The sequence below is a fragment of the Amblyomma americanum genome, chromosome 4, assembly GCF_052857255.1.
Source record: "Amblyomma americanum isolate KBUSLIRL-KWMA chromosome 4, ASM5285725v1, whole genome shotgun sequence".
Lineage (NCBI taxonomy): Eukaryota > Metazoa > Arthropoda > Arachnida > Ixodida > Ixodidae > Amblyomma > Amblyomma americanum.
In genome coordinates this window covers 86,186,117-86,199,835 of record NC_135500.1, presented here as the reverse complement: position 1 = coordinate 86,199,835, position 13,719 = coordinate 86,186,117, and the positions used below count along the sequence as shown (strand labels likewise).

The following is a 13,719-nucleotide window of genomic DNA, read 5'->3' as shown; positions in this document are numbered from 1 at the left end:
CCGTTTAGCTACTGTGCAAGCATCATTCGAATAACGTTGTGCTCTTAACCTCTGCTGCTCATTCCGCTTAGCTACTGTGCAAGCATCTTTCGAATCACGTTGTGCACCTAATCTCTGCTGCTCATTCCGTTTAGCTACTGTGCAAGCATCATTCGAATCGCGTTGTGCTCCTAACCTCTGCTGCTCATTCCGTTTAGGTGCAGTGCAAGCACCATGCGAATCACGTTGTGCTCCTAACCTCTGCTGCTCATTCCGCTTAGCTACTGTGCAAGCATCATTCGAATGACGTTGTGCTCTTAACCTCTGCTGCTCATTCCGTTTAGCTACTGTGCAAGCATCATTCGAATCACGTTGTGCTCCTAACCTCTGCTGCTCATTCCGTTTAGCTGCAGTGCAAGCACCATTCGAATCACGTTGTGCTCCTAACCTCTGCTGCTCATTCCGCTTAGCTACTGTGCAAGCATCATTCGAATGACGTTGTGCTCTTAACCTCTGCTGCTCATTCCGTTTAGCTACTGTGCAAGCATCATTCGAAACACGTTGTGCTCCTAACCTCTGCTCCTCATTCCGTTTAGCTACTGTGCAAGCATCATTCGAATGACGTTGTGCTCTTAACCTCTGCTGCTCATTCCGTTTAGCTACTGTGCAAGCATCATTCGAATCACGTTGTGCTCCTAACCTCTGCTGCTCATTCCGTTTAGCTGCAGTGCAAGCACCATTCGAATCCCGTTGTGCTCCTAACCTCTGCTGCTCATTCCGCTTAGCTACTGTGCAAGCATCATTCGAATGACGTTGTGCTCTTAACCTCTGCTGCTCATTCCGTTTAGCTACTGTGCAAGCATCATTCGAAACACGTTGTGCTCCTAACCTCTGCTGCTCATTCCGTTTAGCTACTGTGCGAGCATCATTCGAATCACGTTGTGCTCCTAACCTCTGCTGCTAATTTCGTTTAGCTACTGTGCAAGCATCATTCGAATGACGTTGTGCTTCTAACCTCTGCTGTTCATTCCGTTTAGCTGCTGTGCAAGCACCATTCGAATGACGTTGTGCTTCTAACCTCTGCTGCTCATTCCGTTTAACTGCTGTGCGAGCACCATTCGAATCACGTTGTGCTCCTAACCTCTGCTGCTCATTCCGTTCATTCCGTTTAGCAACTGTGCAAGCATCATTCGAATCCCGTTGTTCTCCTAACCTCTGCTGCTCGTTCCGTTTAGCTACTGTGCAAGCATCATTCGAATCATGTTGTGCTCCTAACCTCTGCTGCTCATTCCGTTTAGCTACTGTGCAAGCATCATTCGAATCACGTTGTGCTCCTAACCTCTGCTGCTAAATTCGTTTAGCTACTGTGCAAGCATCATTCGAATGACGTTGTGCTTCTAAACTCCTCTGTTCATTCCGTTTAGATGCTATGCAAGCACCATTCGAATCACGTTGTGCTCCTAACCTCTGCTGCTCATTTCGTTTAGCTACTGTGCAAGCATCATTCGAATGACGGTGTGCTTCTAACCTCTGCTGCTCATTCCGTTTAGCTGCTGTGCGAGCACCATTCGAATCACGTTGTGCTCCTGACCTCTGCTGCTCATTCCGTTTAGCTACTGTGCAAGCTTCATTCGAATCATGTTATGCTCCTAACCTCTGCTGCTCATTCCGTTCATTCCGTTTAGCAACTGTGCAAGCATCATTCGAATCCTGTTGTGCTCCTAACCTCTGCTGCTCGTTCCGTTTAGCTACTGTGCAAGCATCATTCGAATCACGTTGTGCTCCTAAGCTCTGCTGCTCATTTCGTTTAGCTATTGTGCAAGCATCATTCGAATGACGCTGTTCTTCTAACATCTGCTGCTCATTCCGTTTAGCTGCTGTGCAAGCACCATTCGAATCACGTTGTGCTCCTAACCTCTGCTGCTCATTTCGTTTAGCTACTGTGCAAGCATCATTCGAATGACGTTGTGCTTCTAACCTCTGCTGCTCATTCCGTTTAGCTGCAGTGCAAGCACCATTCGAATCACGTTGTGCTCCTAACCTCTGCTGCTCATTCCGCTTAGCTACTGTGCAAGCATCATTCGAATGACGCTGTGCTCTTAACCTCTGCTGCTCATTCCGTTTAGCTACTGTGCAAGCATCATTCGAATCACGTTGTGCTCCTAACCTTTGCTGCTCATTCCGCTTAGCTACTGTGCAAGCATCATTCGAATGACGTTGTGCTCTTAACCTCTGCTGCTCATTCCGTTTAGCTACTGTGCAAGCATCATTCGAATCACGTTGTGCTCCTAACCTCTGCTGCTAATTTCGTTTAGCTACTGTGCAAGCATCATTCGAATGACGTTGTGCTTCTAACCTCTGCTGTTCATTCCGTTTAACTGCTGTGCAAGCACCATTCGAATCACGTTGTGCTCCTAACCTCTGCTGCTAATTTCGTTTAGCTACTGTGCAAGCATCATTCGAATGACGTTGTGCTTCTAACCTCTGCTGCTCATTCCGTTTAACTGCTGTGCGAGCACCATTCGAATCACGTTGTGCTCCTAACCTCTGCTGCTCATTCCGTTTAGCTGCAGTGCAAGCACCATTCGAATCACGTTGTGCTCCTAACCTCTGCTGCTCATTCCGTTTAGCTGCTGTGCAAGCATCATTCGAATCACGTTGTGCTCCTAACCTCTGCTGCTCATTCCGTTTAGCTACTGTGCAAGCACCATTCGAATCCCGTTGTGCTCCTAACCTCTGCTGCTCATTTCGTTTAGCTATTGTGCAAGGATCATTCGAATGACGTTGTGCTTCTAACCTCTGCAGCTCCTTCCGTTTAGCTGCTGTGCAAGCACCATTCGAATCACGTTGTGCTCCTAACCTCTGCTGCTCATTTCGTTTAGCTACTATGCAAGCATCATTCGAATGACGTTTTGCTTCTAACCTCTGCTGCTCATTCCGTTTAGCTCCGTGCGCTTAGTGGCAATGGATGGATGAATGTATGGTTAAGGCTGAACCCTTTAAATCGGTCGGTGGTTCAACCCGCTTTGCCATGAATTGTGAAATTTTACTCTTTCTTTGATTTTAGCCACCAATCAGATAGCCTTCGCTTGGTTATTACTTCTATCCGCTTAAAGTCTGCTTTTCCTTCTCTGTCCTTAAACCCCAAAACTTTGAATAAATAAGCCACGCTGCTCTCCACTGCAGGGTGAAACCCTTTGCAGAAAAGTATCAAGGGTTCAGCCGTTTCCTCCTCCTTTCCTAATTAGCGCCCCAGGTTCTCACCTGGTTACCACCGGCTAAGCCGCCCGTTGAGCAGGTGATCAGTGACACAAGGCAGATGCTATGGCAGGTGTTTTAATCGGCGGGACTTGGGTTGCTTTGGCTGGATTGCGACCCAGGGTGCTCTTTCTGAGAAGTTCTTCACGAATAAATGAGCTTCCACCTGACATGGTGGGCAGGCGCTCCAGCACTCAGTCGGAAGGTGAGCAGCGTGCCACAAAACCGGCTTCAGACCCACAGACAGACAAACACAACACCCAAAAGCGGGGAATTGCCACTGTAAAGGCGGTAGCGCTGAAAATCATGCACGAAGAAGCGTCTGCGAGGAAAGGGGAGAAAGCGGGCAGCACGCTCAGTGCATGACGTCGCCAATGCGTCATAGCCGAGTGCCCACTGTATTGTGGTGCGTTCTAGTCGGCGCTTTCATTTCGCGTCGTGGCGACCACTTTCCCCGCAGGCGCCGACTGCCAGCAGAAACAAGTGCGCTCAAGAGATACCGCAGCGCTTGCAGCCATGACGACGGGAGAAGGAGAAGGAAACAGAAAGATAGCAGCGGATGCGCGTTATCGCACCGCCCCCGCAGTTCGTCCGAGAGCGCGGTGTTGAGAAGACGCCCAACGTGATGCGTTCTGAAAGCGTGGCCTACAAGTTGGTCGGGTTCGCCCCACAACTCGACTGGAAACCCCTGCACTTCGTGCGACCGATTCCTTCGGACAGGGTATGCAGCGCCTGCGGGCTGGTGCGAAGGATGGCCGCGTCGCTTCCGTGCGCACACGTCTTGTGCCAGTCTTGCTACGGACAGTGCGCTCGGGACGGAGCCCATGTCTGTCCTCTCGATGGGCTCAAGTGCGCCGATGAAATCATCAACTGGAAAGAACTGCCTGCCGAAGAGCTTCTGGAAAGAGAGGTGAGAGCTAAAGCATCGTTTGCAAGTGCGCTTAGCGCGATACAAACGAGGACAAGAGAGGGACAAAGGACGGCAGCTTGTCCTCGTTCGTCTCGCGCTAAGCCTATCTGCAAATCCTGACTTACGAATTGGCCCAAAACGCCAATTTGCTAAAGCATAGGCAGCGGATGTTCAGTCCCTGGCGGTCTTCGTCGGCAGTACTTGGCATATTTTTCTGCTCGGCTTCGTTGTTGCACAGGCGCCGTGCGACATCTGTTAATAGACCGTCCAAGGAATTGTACTTATTTTTTTCGGACTATCTTGCGAGTGCGGATCGTATACTTATTTGTGTTGTTTCGCTTTAAAATATCGTAACCTTTGAGCGTAATAAGAAGAAAAGGAAGGCAAACTAGATGCGATTGTTTGTTTTCCTTCATTAGCACTTAACGCAATTGCTCAAAACGCGAGAAAAGTGTTTAACGCGCTCCTTTTAGAGCAGCGCGGCATGTAACCACTGAGGTTCTCTATCGCACTGCATTATCCCCTCACAAAAGCAGGACGAGAATAGAATCTGTTGCTCACTTTTGCGCCGGTTCTGTAGCGATACCTACATTACGGTAGAATTTCGAGCCTTCAGCGTGGAGGCGAAGCGCCGTGGCTGATCACGTAGTTGGTCACGTGACCAAGTTCCACTCTGCCAGCTGTAGCTATCGTGTCACTAAAGGTTTAACCAGAGCTATTCCACCGCCACTTTTTTTTTTCTGGCCTCGTCATTTTTCCTTCTAGCGGAACAACTGCTCAGTGACTCAGTGAAGTGTCGCGGCTTCTTGAGTGACGCCTTGTGATTAATGGGCAGCCCTAATTGTTACCTGTAACATATTATTTCGATCATGGGATTTATTTCATGCACTTTGTGATATCCCAGTGAGGTGTGTTTATCACAATGAATACCTAAAGTTCTTTTGTGTTTAGTTAGTTATAAATTCCACTTTATGTGCAGCAATTATACTCTAATCATTTCATGGATTTGTCATTCGGCCTTTTCGTCATTCGCTTTAGTCATGGACCAGTTTCTGCAAAGGACAAGGAGACAGGAATGAAGCGAAGGGAAAATATTGGTAATAATACCCTGGACAGAGCTGTGCGGACACTTGTGCCTGTGTCGGTCTGCCGGGTAGAGAAGGGCGACCAGATACACATGTTTTGGTATTGAACCGTATGCCAAGCGCCTGGGCACGAAGGCGAGGTCTATTAATTTTTTATTAACAGAAAACTCGGACTCACTTTAGTAGCTGAGTTTTGTGTCTTTCCTGGCTTGTTGAAATGTCGGGACAGCACAATCCAGTGGCCGCACCTGTCGTCACTCGATAAAACACCAGGGTGTTCTTTTGTTACCCCACAGCTCTGAAGGGGGATGCGAAAACGAAGTTATCGCTAAGCTCGTCTGGAGATAAAACCTTTTGCAGACAGGCCAAAGTGACTAAAGATTACCGCCTATTCATATCACTTCATCGCCGCAGTGTTTCCGGTAGTTCACGTAGCTAAAGTTGGTTGGTAATTTTCGATATATATCTCTAAGATTTAGAAATGCATTTTTTTGCAATAGCACTTTTATGATTGTTCATTACAAGGAGGGTTGTCGTTCGAAGGTGAAGCGTTGAAGATTTAGAAATGTACGTGTTTGCAATAGCACTTTTATGACGGTTCATTAAATGGAGGGCTGTCGTCCGACGGTGCAGCGAAGTGAGTGCAAGAAGAAAAACGCGGCAATAATATCTAACACTTCTTTGTCGCCAAACATGAACAAAAGGAAGAAAAAAAAATGATGTTACTTTTCGATGGTACAATATATGCATGGGATGATAGAGAAAATACGCAAAGAAGTTGCCAGGCAGTTAGAGGGGCTCACCAACGCCTTGATATGCAGCTCCTAGTGACCCATAATTTGGATTACTGAACATCACTGCACGTAGTGTCCAAGACAAAACAGAAAACTTGCGGCTATATTACTAGAATATATTCCCCGCATAGTTATTATTAGGGAGACACGGATACGAGACTCTTGATGACGCAGTCGTTTTTCCTCCCCGCTATGAAGTGTTTCGTTGTGACCGAACTTCTCGATGGGGTGCGAATGCGGTCCTTGTGGAAAAATGCTGTGATGCCACCGGGTTACGAGGAATCGTAGGACACGAAGCCATTTCTTTAAAATCATCATGCTGAGTTCGCTCCTTCCTAAGTTTTGCTGTTTATCGACCTCGCGATTCACCTGTCATGTTCTTAAATTATGTCGCTGATCTGAGTTCCTGAGTCTATACTTAGGAACGGTAAAATAATCCTGGCAGGCGATTCAACCAGCCTGAAATTTACTTGGCGTGCTGATAAGTTATGGGACATTATGCTTTGTCACGACCTGCAGCAAGTTAGAGAACCAGTATGCGTGCAAAGTGTTCTGCCTCTGTGCCAACCATGGTACTCTTAAGTTGTTCCGTTGAAAATACTACTTGATATATACAAGGCATCATCATGCTCACTTTAATTATATACCAAGCCATAATAAACGCATTTAACACTCCATTTACCCACGCACAATTAAGGAATCAAACAATCTGCCTCCTAATGTTATGACCATTTACTCGTTGACAATTTGATTATTTCTAAGGGATAGCCATGTTTCGCATTGAAACAAAAAAATTTCGTCTGTTACTGTTCAACATTTCCCACTGCAAGTACGTTACTAATGTTTCGTGGTCTCATTGGATATTGTTGAAGTGTTCATGATTACAGTAACCTTGTACTCCTGCCATAAAGAAGTAATTAGTATGCCCGGTTACAACTCATACTTCATGAACAGGTCTTCAGGGCGTGGTGGTGGTGTTTGTGCTTTGGTAAAAAATTGCATAAGCTGTGATCTTATGCCAGAATTCTGTTGTCACTGCCGACTGCGAAATGGTGTGCTTATTGTTTGACCGCACTGTTATTGCGGTTTGCTACCGGCGTCATGATGGCCGCACTGCAGAACTCATTTCCTTCATTGATCTCTTTTTAACTTTTGAGAACAAGAATGGCTTAAGGGTTATTTTAGGTGTAGATTTTAATATAAACCGGCTTTCTGATAACAGCACCACAAAAAAAAAATTATTCTACTACTCTCAGCTAATGGCGGCGTTAATACAATGACCGCACCTACAAGGGTTACTATTCGTACAGAATCCCTAATTGACCTTCTTATTATGAATTTTGAAGAAGAGAACTTTATGTCCTCTGTCATTCATATTTTCCTTAGCTACCATTTTCCGATATTGCTCGGAGTGAAAACACATATTTAAAGAAAACCGCCCCATACCTACTTTTATCAATCCATAACTGAAGACAACCTTGCTACTTTCAGACAGGCCATTGTAGACACGACCTGGTCAGATGTGCTAACTGTAACAAATGCAAAAGCTGCTTATGACTGTTTTTGAACAAATTTAAAATTCTTCATGCTGAACATTTTCTATAGAAGGCGTACGTATCACCTCGGAAAGGGCACAAGGCGTGGATGATGTCACGTCTGCTTCGGAAGATACCCTAAGCAAAATATGTACAAACATTTCATCACTACACGCGATCCGGAATTTTGACTAAGGTACAAATATTTTCGAAATAAGTTAACTAAAGAGCTATGAATCATGCAACGGCGATATTTGAAAGTTATGGCACCAGATTAACTCTGTTATTTTACGCACACCTCAGAGTAGCTCTTCCCAAGAAGTACTTGTTCAAGAAAAAAAAGTAAGCGGACGCGAATTAGCAGAGGCGTTCAACCGATATTTCATGACTCTAGAATACTAAAGCTGCTCAAACGTAGTATATGAGACTCGCATCTGGCCCAGTCCAAATAATTATATGTACTTAAATCCAAAAACATGTTCTGATGTGTTCACAGCATTTTTAGATATGGAAAATAGTAGATGTCATGATATAGATTATTTGCAGATTCGGCCTGCAAAGCATGTATTGCATATTTAGCACATATATTTGATCTCAGTCTCGAATCCGGAGTGTTTCTACTGCGCATGCAAAATTCTAGAATTAAAGCTCTATATATGAAAGCTTTGTATTTCGAATCATAGACCAATTTCAGTGCTGCCTATCTTTTCTAAGGGACTGTGAAATGTCATTCACACTCGAATAGCATGCTTTTGTGACACACACACAAAATTATTACAGATTCACAGTTTGGTTTTATTAAACATAAGTCAACTGAGACCGCATTACGCAGCCTTAAAGTATATCTTGCAATGTTTCGAAGACAAGAATCTTGCTCTAGTTGTATTCATAGATTTTTTTTTACTACATCAGTCATAACCGACTCGTGGCAGAATGGTTTGACAACGGTCTCAGGGGTCTTGTTCATGCACCTCTTGCGAGTTATCTTGAGCACTGCTTTCAGATCACCAGTATTTAGCTTCCGATCCTCGGTAAAAAAAGTAACCGCTGGCGTACCTCAAAAGAGCATTCTCGGGCCTCTACTTTTTAACTTATAAATTAATGATATTGTTACTGAATGCCCTAATGCGAAATGTGTTACGTATGCAGATGATGTCTCACTTATTTTCTCGCCAGTCACAGGTGAAGAAGGCATAAACCAGGCAAACAGATCATTGAGGACACTGCACGAATGGTCACTTGCAAATCAGTTAAAAATTAATGCAACTAAGACAGAAGCTGTTATTTTCAGACTAAAAAATAAATGCATTACGACACCATGCGATATTATGCTTGGTTTGGAAAAAATTGAGGTTTTAGAAATTATTAAGATATTAGGCGTAAATTTTCATTGTCAGCTAAGTTGGGACAATCATATTGACGCTGTCATTGGTCACCTTTCTCGTGTCACGGGTATCATCAACAGGCATCGTCACTTGCTTCCATACAAAGTTAAGCTTCTCCTATATAACTCCCTATTTATGTTCCACGTGAACTATGCTGACCTAGTTTGTAGAACAACTACAGTTGCAAATAAAAATAAAATATATATTCTACAGAAGAAAGCTCTGCGTGCAGTACTTAACGTCGGTTATGAAGCAGATACATGCGATCTATTCAATCAACTAAGTGCTGTAAAAATATTTCAAATGTACCATGTTAGGCTGTCTGAAAGGTACAAAATGAAATAAAACAAAATTTAAATCACATGAACGACATGGCGCACCTTTCGCTAAATGTACAGACTTACCCACACAAACATAGCGAATCGTGGCACGTTCCAACATGCCGCGCAATGTATGGTGCACATAGCCTAGGAAACACGTTACCCCGTCTTTTAAATATGTTTCATGCTGCAAATTTTGACGTGTCCCTAGCATGCCGTAAAGATATACAGAGTGCATGTGCTACATTTAAGATTGTAACATGCATATTTCAATGCTTATTTTGAATTCTTTTCATGAAACAGCGTTCTTGAAGTAACTTCAGACGCGCTTTGTTTGCGATATTTTCTTTCTGTTCTTTTCTTTGCTATTACTGCTGTTTCATCCCCTATCTTGATTGCATATGTCGCTCTTCATGTTGCATGCTGCCCTGTGTGTAGGGGCCGAGGGGCACGTCAAGCCATATCTTAGTGGCTTTTTCCCTCGACCCTCTCCATGTGTACATGGGAAAAAAAGAATTGAACTGGAAAATTTGAATTGAATTAGGATGAATTCCTGTTGTGAAACATGCATCCTTCTTTCCCTGTTGCTAGTGCCCCTTTTAAGAGTCTGCTGTATTTGGAAAAGGAATAAACAAATAGAAGTTCGGCCAATTACCATCAAATAACGGCAGCGCAAAACATATGCCAGTGGTCGAGAACAGGACTTAGTGATGGGACAGCGCTGCTGGCAAGTGGTATGGAGTTTCACCGCAGCGGAAACTTCTTGCCGTAAACATATACCTGGTGACCGTATGCCTGCTGTGCTCGCGTTTTGGCAGTGCAACTGTGAATGCGCAAGAAGTACGAGAAAATTCGCTATATACCAGGTGTTTCAGGGAGGGAGGTCAATAATTTCTAAAAATTGTATTTTTGATGTAAAGAGAAGCTTTTTCCGCCATCGTAATACCATGCGTTGGCGGACGTCAAAAACTGCTGAATCATGTTAACTCAATTCGAATAGTATACTCTTACCGAGAGCCTCATGATTGCAATTAGGTTTTTGGAATTTTGAAAACACGATTATCCTCGCCGCTCTGGCTCGACGAAATTTGACATCACGCCAAAATACATGCTGTTCCGAGAAGCATGAAGGCCAAGCAACTCCTTCTGTGTACACAACTGGTTGAAATAGCCAAATTTTTTCGATCACGGCGCCGAGAGTAATCGCGTGTTTGAAATTTTAAAAACTGATAAGGCTATTGCTAACGGCCGGCTATAAATGTTTGCACTTTGGTGCCTACCGGTAATAGTTAGAAAGGTAACTATTACAATTTCTTAGGCACTTTATTTCTTCACATAATCGGCCTGTTTTTTTTTTTGAATGTCGCAAAAGGCTCCTCTTTAACTCAAAAGCTCCATTTTAATAAATTTGTAAACAATTTCCCTGAAACACCTGGCAAATATATGGTTCTAGTCACTGCTATAAGAAACCTCTTCATTGTCAGACTCCTTCATGTCTAGAAGTCGCAAGAATGCTAACACGCTGCGAATTCATTATTTGAGGTCTTCGCGTTGGTCGCTTGTTTTTCTCAACTCTCTCTTTGGTCCATTCTTTAGAAGAATACCCTAAAGCGAAGATGATCTGCAATAAAGGGTAATTACTCGTTACACTCTGAACCGAACGGAGTAAACAGAGTAAGTTTTCTTCTAGCGCACTTCCTTTTATAAAAGAAAGTGCGCTAGAGCACAGCCTCTTTTTTTTATTCCATATAGCCGTATTAATTTTTAGAGTGTAGAATCTACAAGCGGAGCCTGACAGCTACGGCCGGTTAGCTCAGTAATAAAGCTACTGCTCCGGTTATACGGCGGCCGCGAGTACGAACCTGGGTGGCTAATCTATAATTCTTCCATTATTATAATCCTTTTTTTTGTGTTGAGTCTGCGCATCTTAGAAGCAGCCCTTAAACCGCTCTCAGTGCCATGAGAAGCCCACAGGAAGAGCGAAAAATTGCGCGCAGAACTTAACGTAGCTGCGCACTCTCACGTGAATTCTCTCATTTATTAATAGTTCACAGCTTTCAAAGCACGAAACACAGTATAGTGAAACCCAGTACTATAGGATTCGGAACTATCAACTCTACTCATCCAGTAATTTGAGGTGGACTGCAATGGAACTGTTTTACACACAGAAGGAACGAGGACATTGCACGAGAAGGCACAGACATGCAGAGAGTACCCAAACGCGCACGCACAGAGACGCACACAAGCGCTGTCTTTTCTATAGGTTAATGTACTATCGGGGCGAAAATTTCCGGGACGCTAGAAGAAAATTTCCGGGACGCTAGAAATGAAACCACAGCCAGCTGCTCCATGATGAACATGTGGCATAATACCACACTTGCGGAAGTCAAATTTATACTTGAGTGCTTAAATATGGGGTAATCAAACGCGCATCATTCGAAAACGGCGCTTGAGTGCCTGGGGCCGTACTCTGTAATGATGTATTCCATTTCATTTGGCCGGACGTCAACGTGAAAAAAGGAACATCAGGTAGGAACGGTAACTGCCAATCACAGGCGCAGCCGGCCCAGTCGGGGAACCGCAACATGCGGCCCAGCTGAGCCCCAGGGACCACGCTACGCCAGTTCATCGTAGAAATGACGCCCAGGTTCTTTGCGCGACTGCTGCGATGACGATAAAAGTCGTCTGTTGTGTAGAATGTGTCCTCTTGCTCCATCGCTCGTCGGCGCCGGTCCGCCAGTGCGACACGGTACGGTTGGTACTTCAGAGCACTGTGACAATGCGCAAGATTCCCCATTTTTAAATATATAGCGGAAGCGTCCACTAAACCGCTGGTCCGCGCCTTCTAATGGCGATAAAGCTGCAACACGGCGAGAGTTCGCGCACGCGCACGAAGGGAGAGCGTCGTCTGCTAAGCTGTTTCGGTCACGAGGACACACGCCCTGCCACAATACGTGTTCGCAAAAAACCGGCGGGCAGTAGAGCATATGTACATACATGACTAAGTTGTCACAGTTTTATGTGGTTTCCGTCTTTTTCTTTTATTACGGGAGGCCGCGCTAGCGCAGCAGTTAAGAAAAAATATAAGGAATTCCAGCAGCGCACGTGGAAACCCCTCCATGGAGTGCGAACAATCTGATTTCAGCAGCCCTCTGCGAGGTGGAAAAGAGATAAAAGGGGCAACAAAACGTTCGCATTCGAGGCAATGGTTTCCACGTGCTGTTGTATTTTTTCCTTTTATTTTTTCTTATCTTAGTTCTTCTTCGTCAGCGGGGCCTCTCTCAATAGGGCAAAAAAGACGGAAATCACGTCACAGTGTCGCATAGTAGTCATGCACATGTGCTGTGCTGCCCGCCGGTTTTCGGCGAACAGATATTGTGGCAGGGCGTGTAATCGTGATCGGAACGGCGTAGCAGACGGCGCTCTCCCTTTGTGCGCGAAATTTTGGCATGCTGCACGCTTATCGCTGTCATAAGACGCTGACCAGTAGTTCGGTCGAGGCTCGCACTATCTTATTAAAAATCAGGAAGGCTGTACTATATATGCAGATGCGACAGGTTTCTCTACTTTTCCGGCTTGTATCATTTACAGGTGAGGTGCTGGAACCAAGTGAACGGCTGCAGTGCTGTGATGGCTGCTGGTGACCTCCCCCGCCATTTCCAGCGCGAATGTGGGCACCATGCTGTTCGCTGTCCCCTGTGCTCGTCCAGGGTTCTTTGCAGGGACGTGGTCGCCCATTTGCGATCGGACTGCGGTTCCCCGACGAGGCCCCTCGGATCATGATGCGAAGAAAAAGCAAGATCGGCTACGAAGATACAACGTAATTTTGCATACTTAAGAAAATAGTAAAAGGCCCAACTTCAGGCTCCTTTTGAATGCCTATGCATGAGTGGTTCTTTATTGGAAGGACCGCTGTGGTGGCCGGATCAGTGTTATCTTTTTTGGAACAAATAAAGCAAAACCGTGAGCAAAACACCGCACCTCATCGCTAAAACACCTTGAAAGTACACTTGAGGACAACTTTGTGAAATTATCGTTTTGAGTAAACAATTTTTTCTACTGTTCGTAGTATAGTGGTATTTTTCTTGATGAAAAGGCGCAAATAGGGCACTAAAAATGAGTTTAAAGAAAGCGAATATTTTTGGCCCCCAGGCGCTAGATCGAACTTCTACGCGTCAGGAGGGAACGAAGCTTCGTGCCCGCCGTTCGGAAGCGAGTGGAGGCGTCGGAGATCCGCTTCAAAACTATCTTCACGCCTGCTTATGAAGACGATCAGTCAAGGCGATCACTGTATTTTATTTTTACGCGATTTTGTATATAGCTCGTTCTGTTGAAAAGCCGTCGACATAGTCGCCACCGCGTGTCTGAAATGATCGGTGGCAGCGTACAAAAAATCGCTTTTGCAGGATGTTTCGGATGGTGTCGTCTGATTCAGTTTTGTGAAGCATGAACC

General features: G+C 45.0%; 1 protein-coding gene across 1 annotated transcript; it reads left to right on the top strand.

Annotated features, from left to right (window-relative positions):
- Positions 1-3,781: 3,781 nt before the first annotated feature.
- LOC144128110 (E3 ubiquitin-protein ligase PDZRN3-like) lies at positions 3,782-13,148 on the top strand. The gene is made up of 2 exons (XM_077661191.1): positions 3,782-4,147; positions 12,858-13,148. The coding sequence occupies exons 1-2, from the start codon at positions 3,797-3,799 to the stop codon at positions 13,047-13,049; spliced, it is 543 nt and encodes a 180-aa protein (XP_077517317.1). The 5' UTR covers positions 3,782-3,796; the 3' UTR covers positions 13,050-13,148.
- The last annotated feature ends 571 nt before the right edge of the window (positions 13,149-13,719 follow it).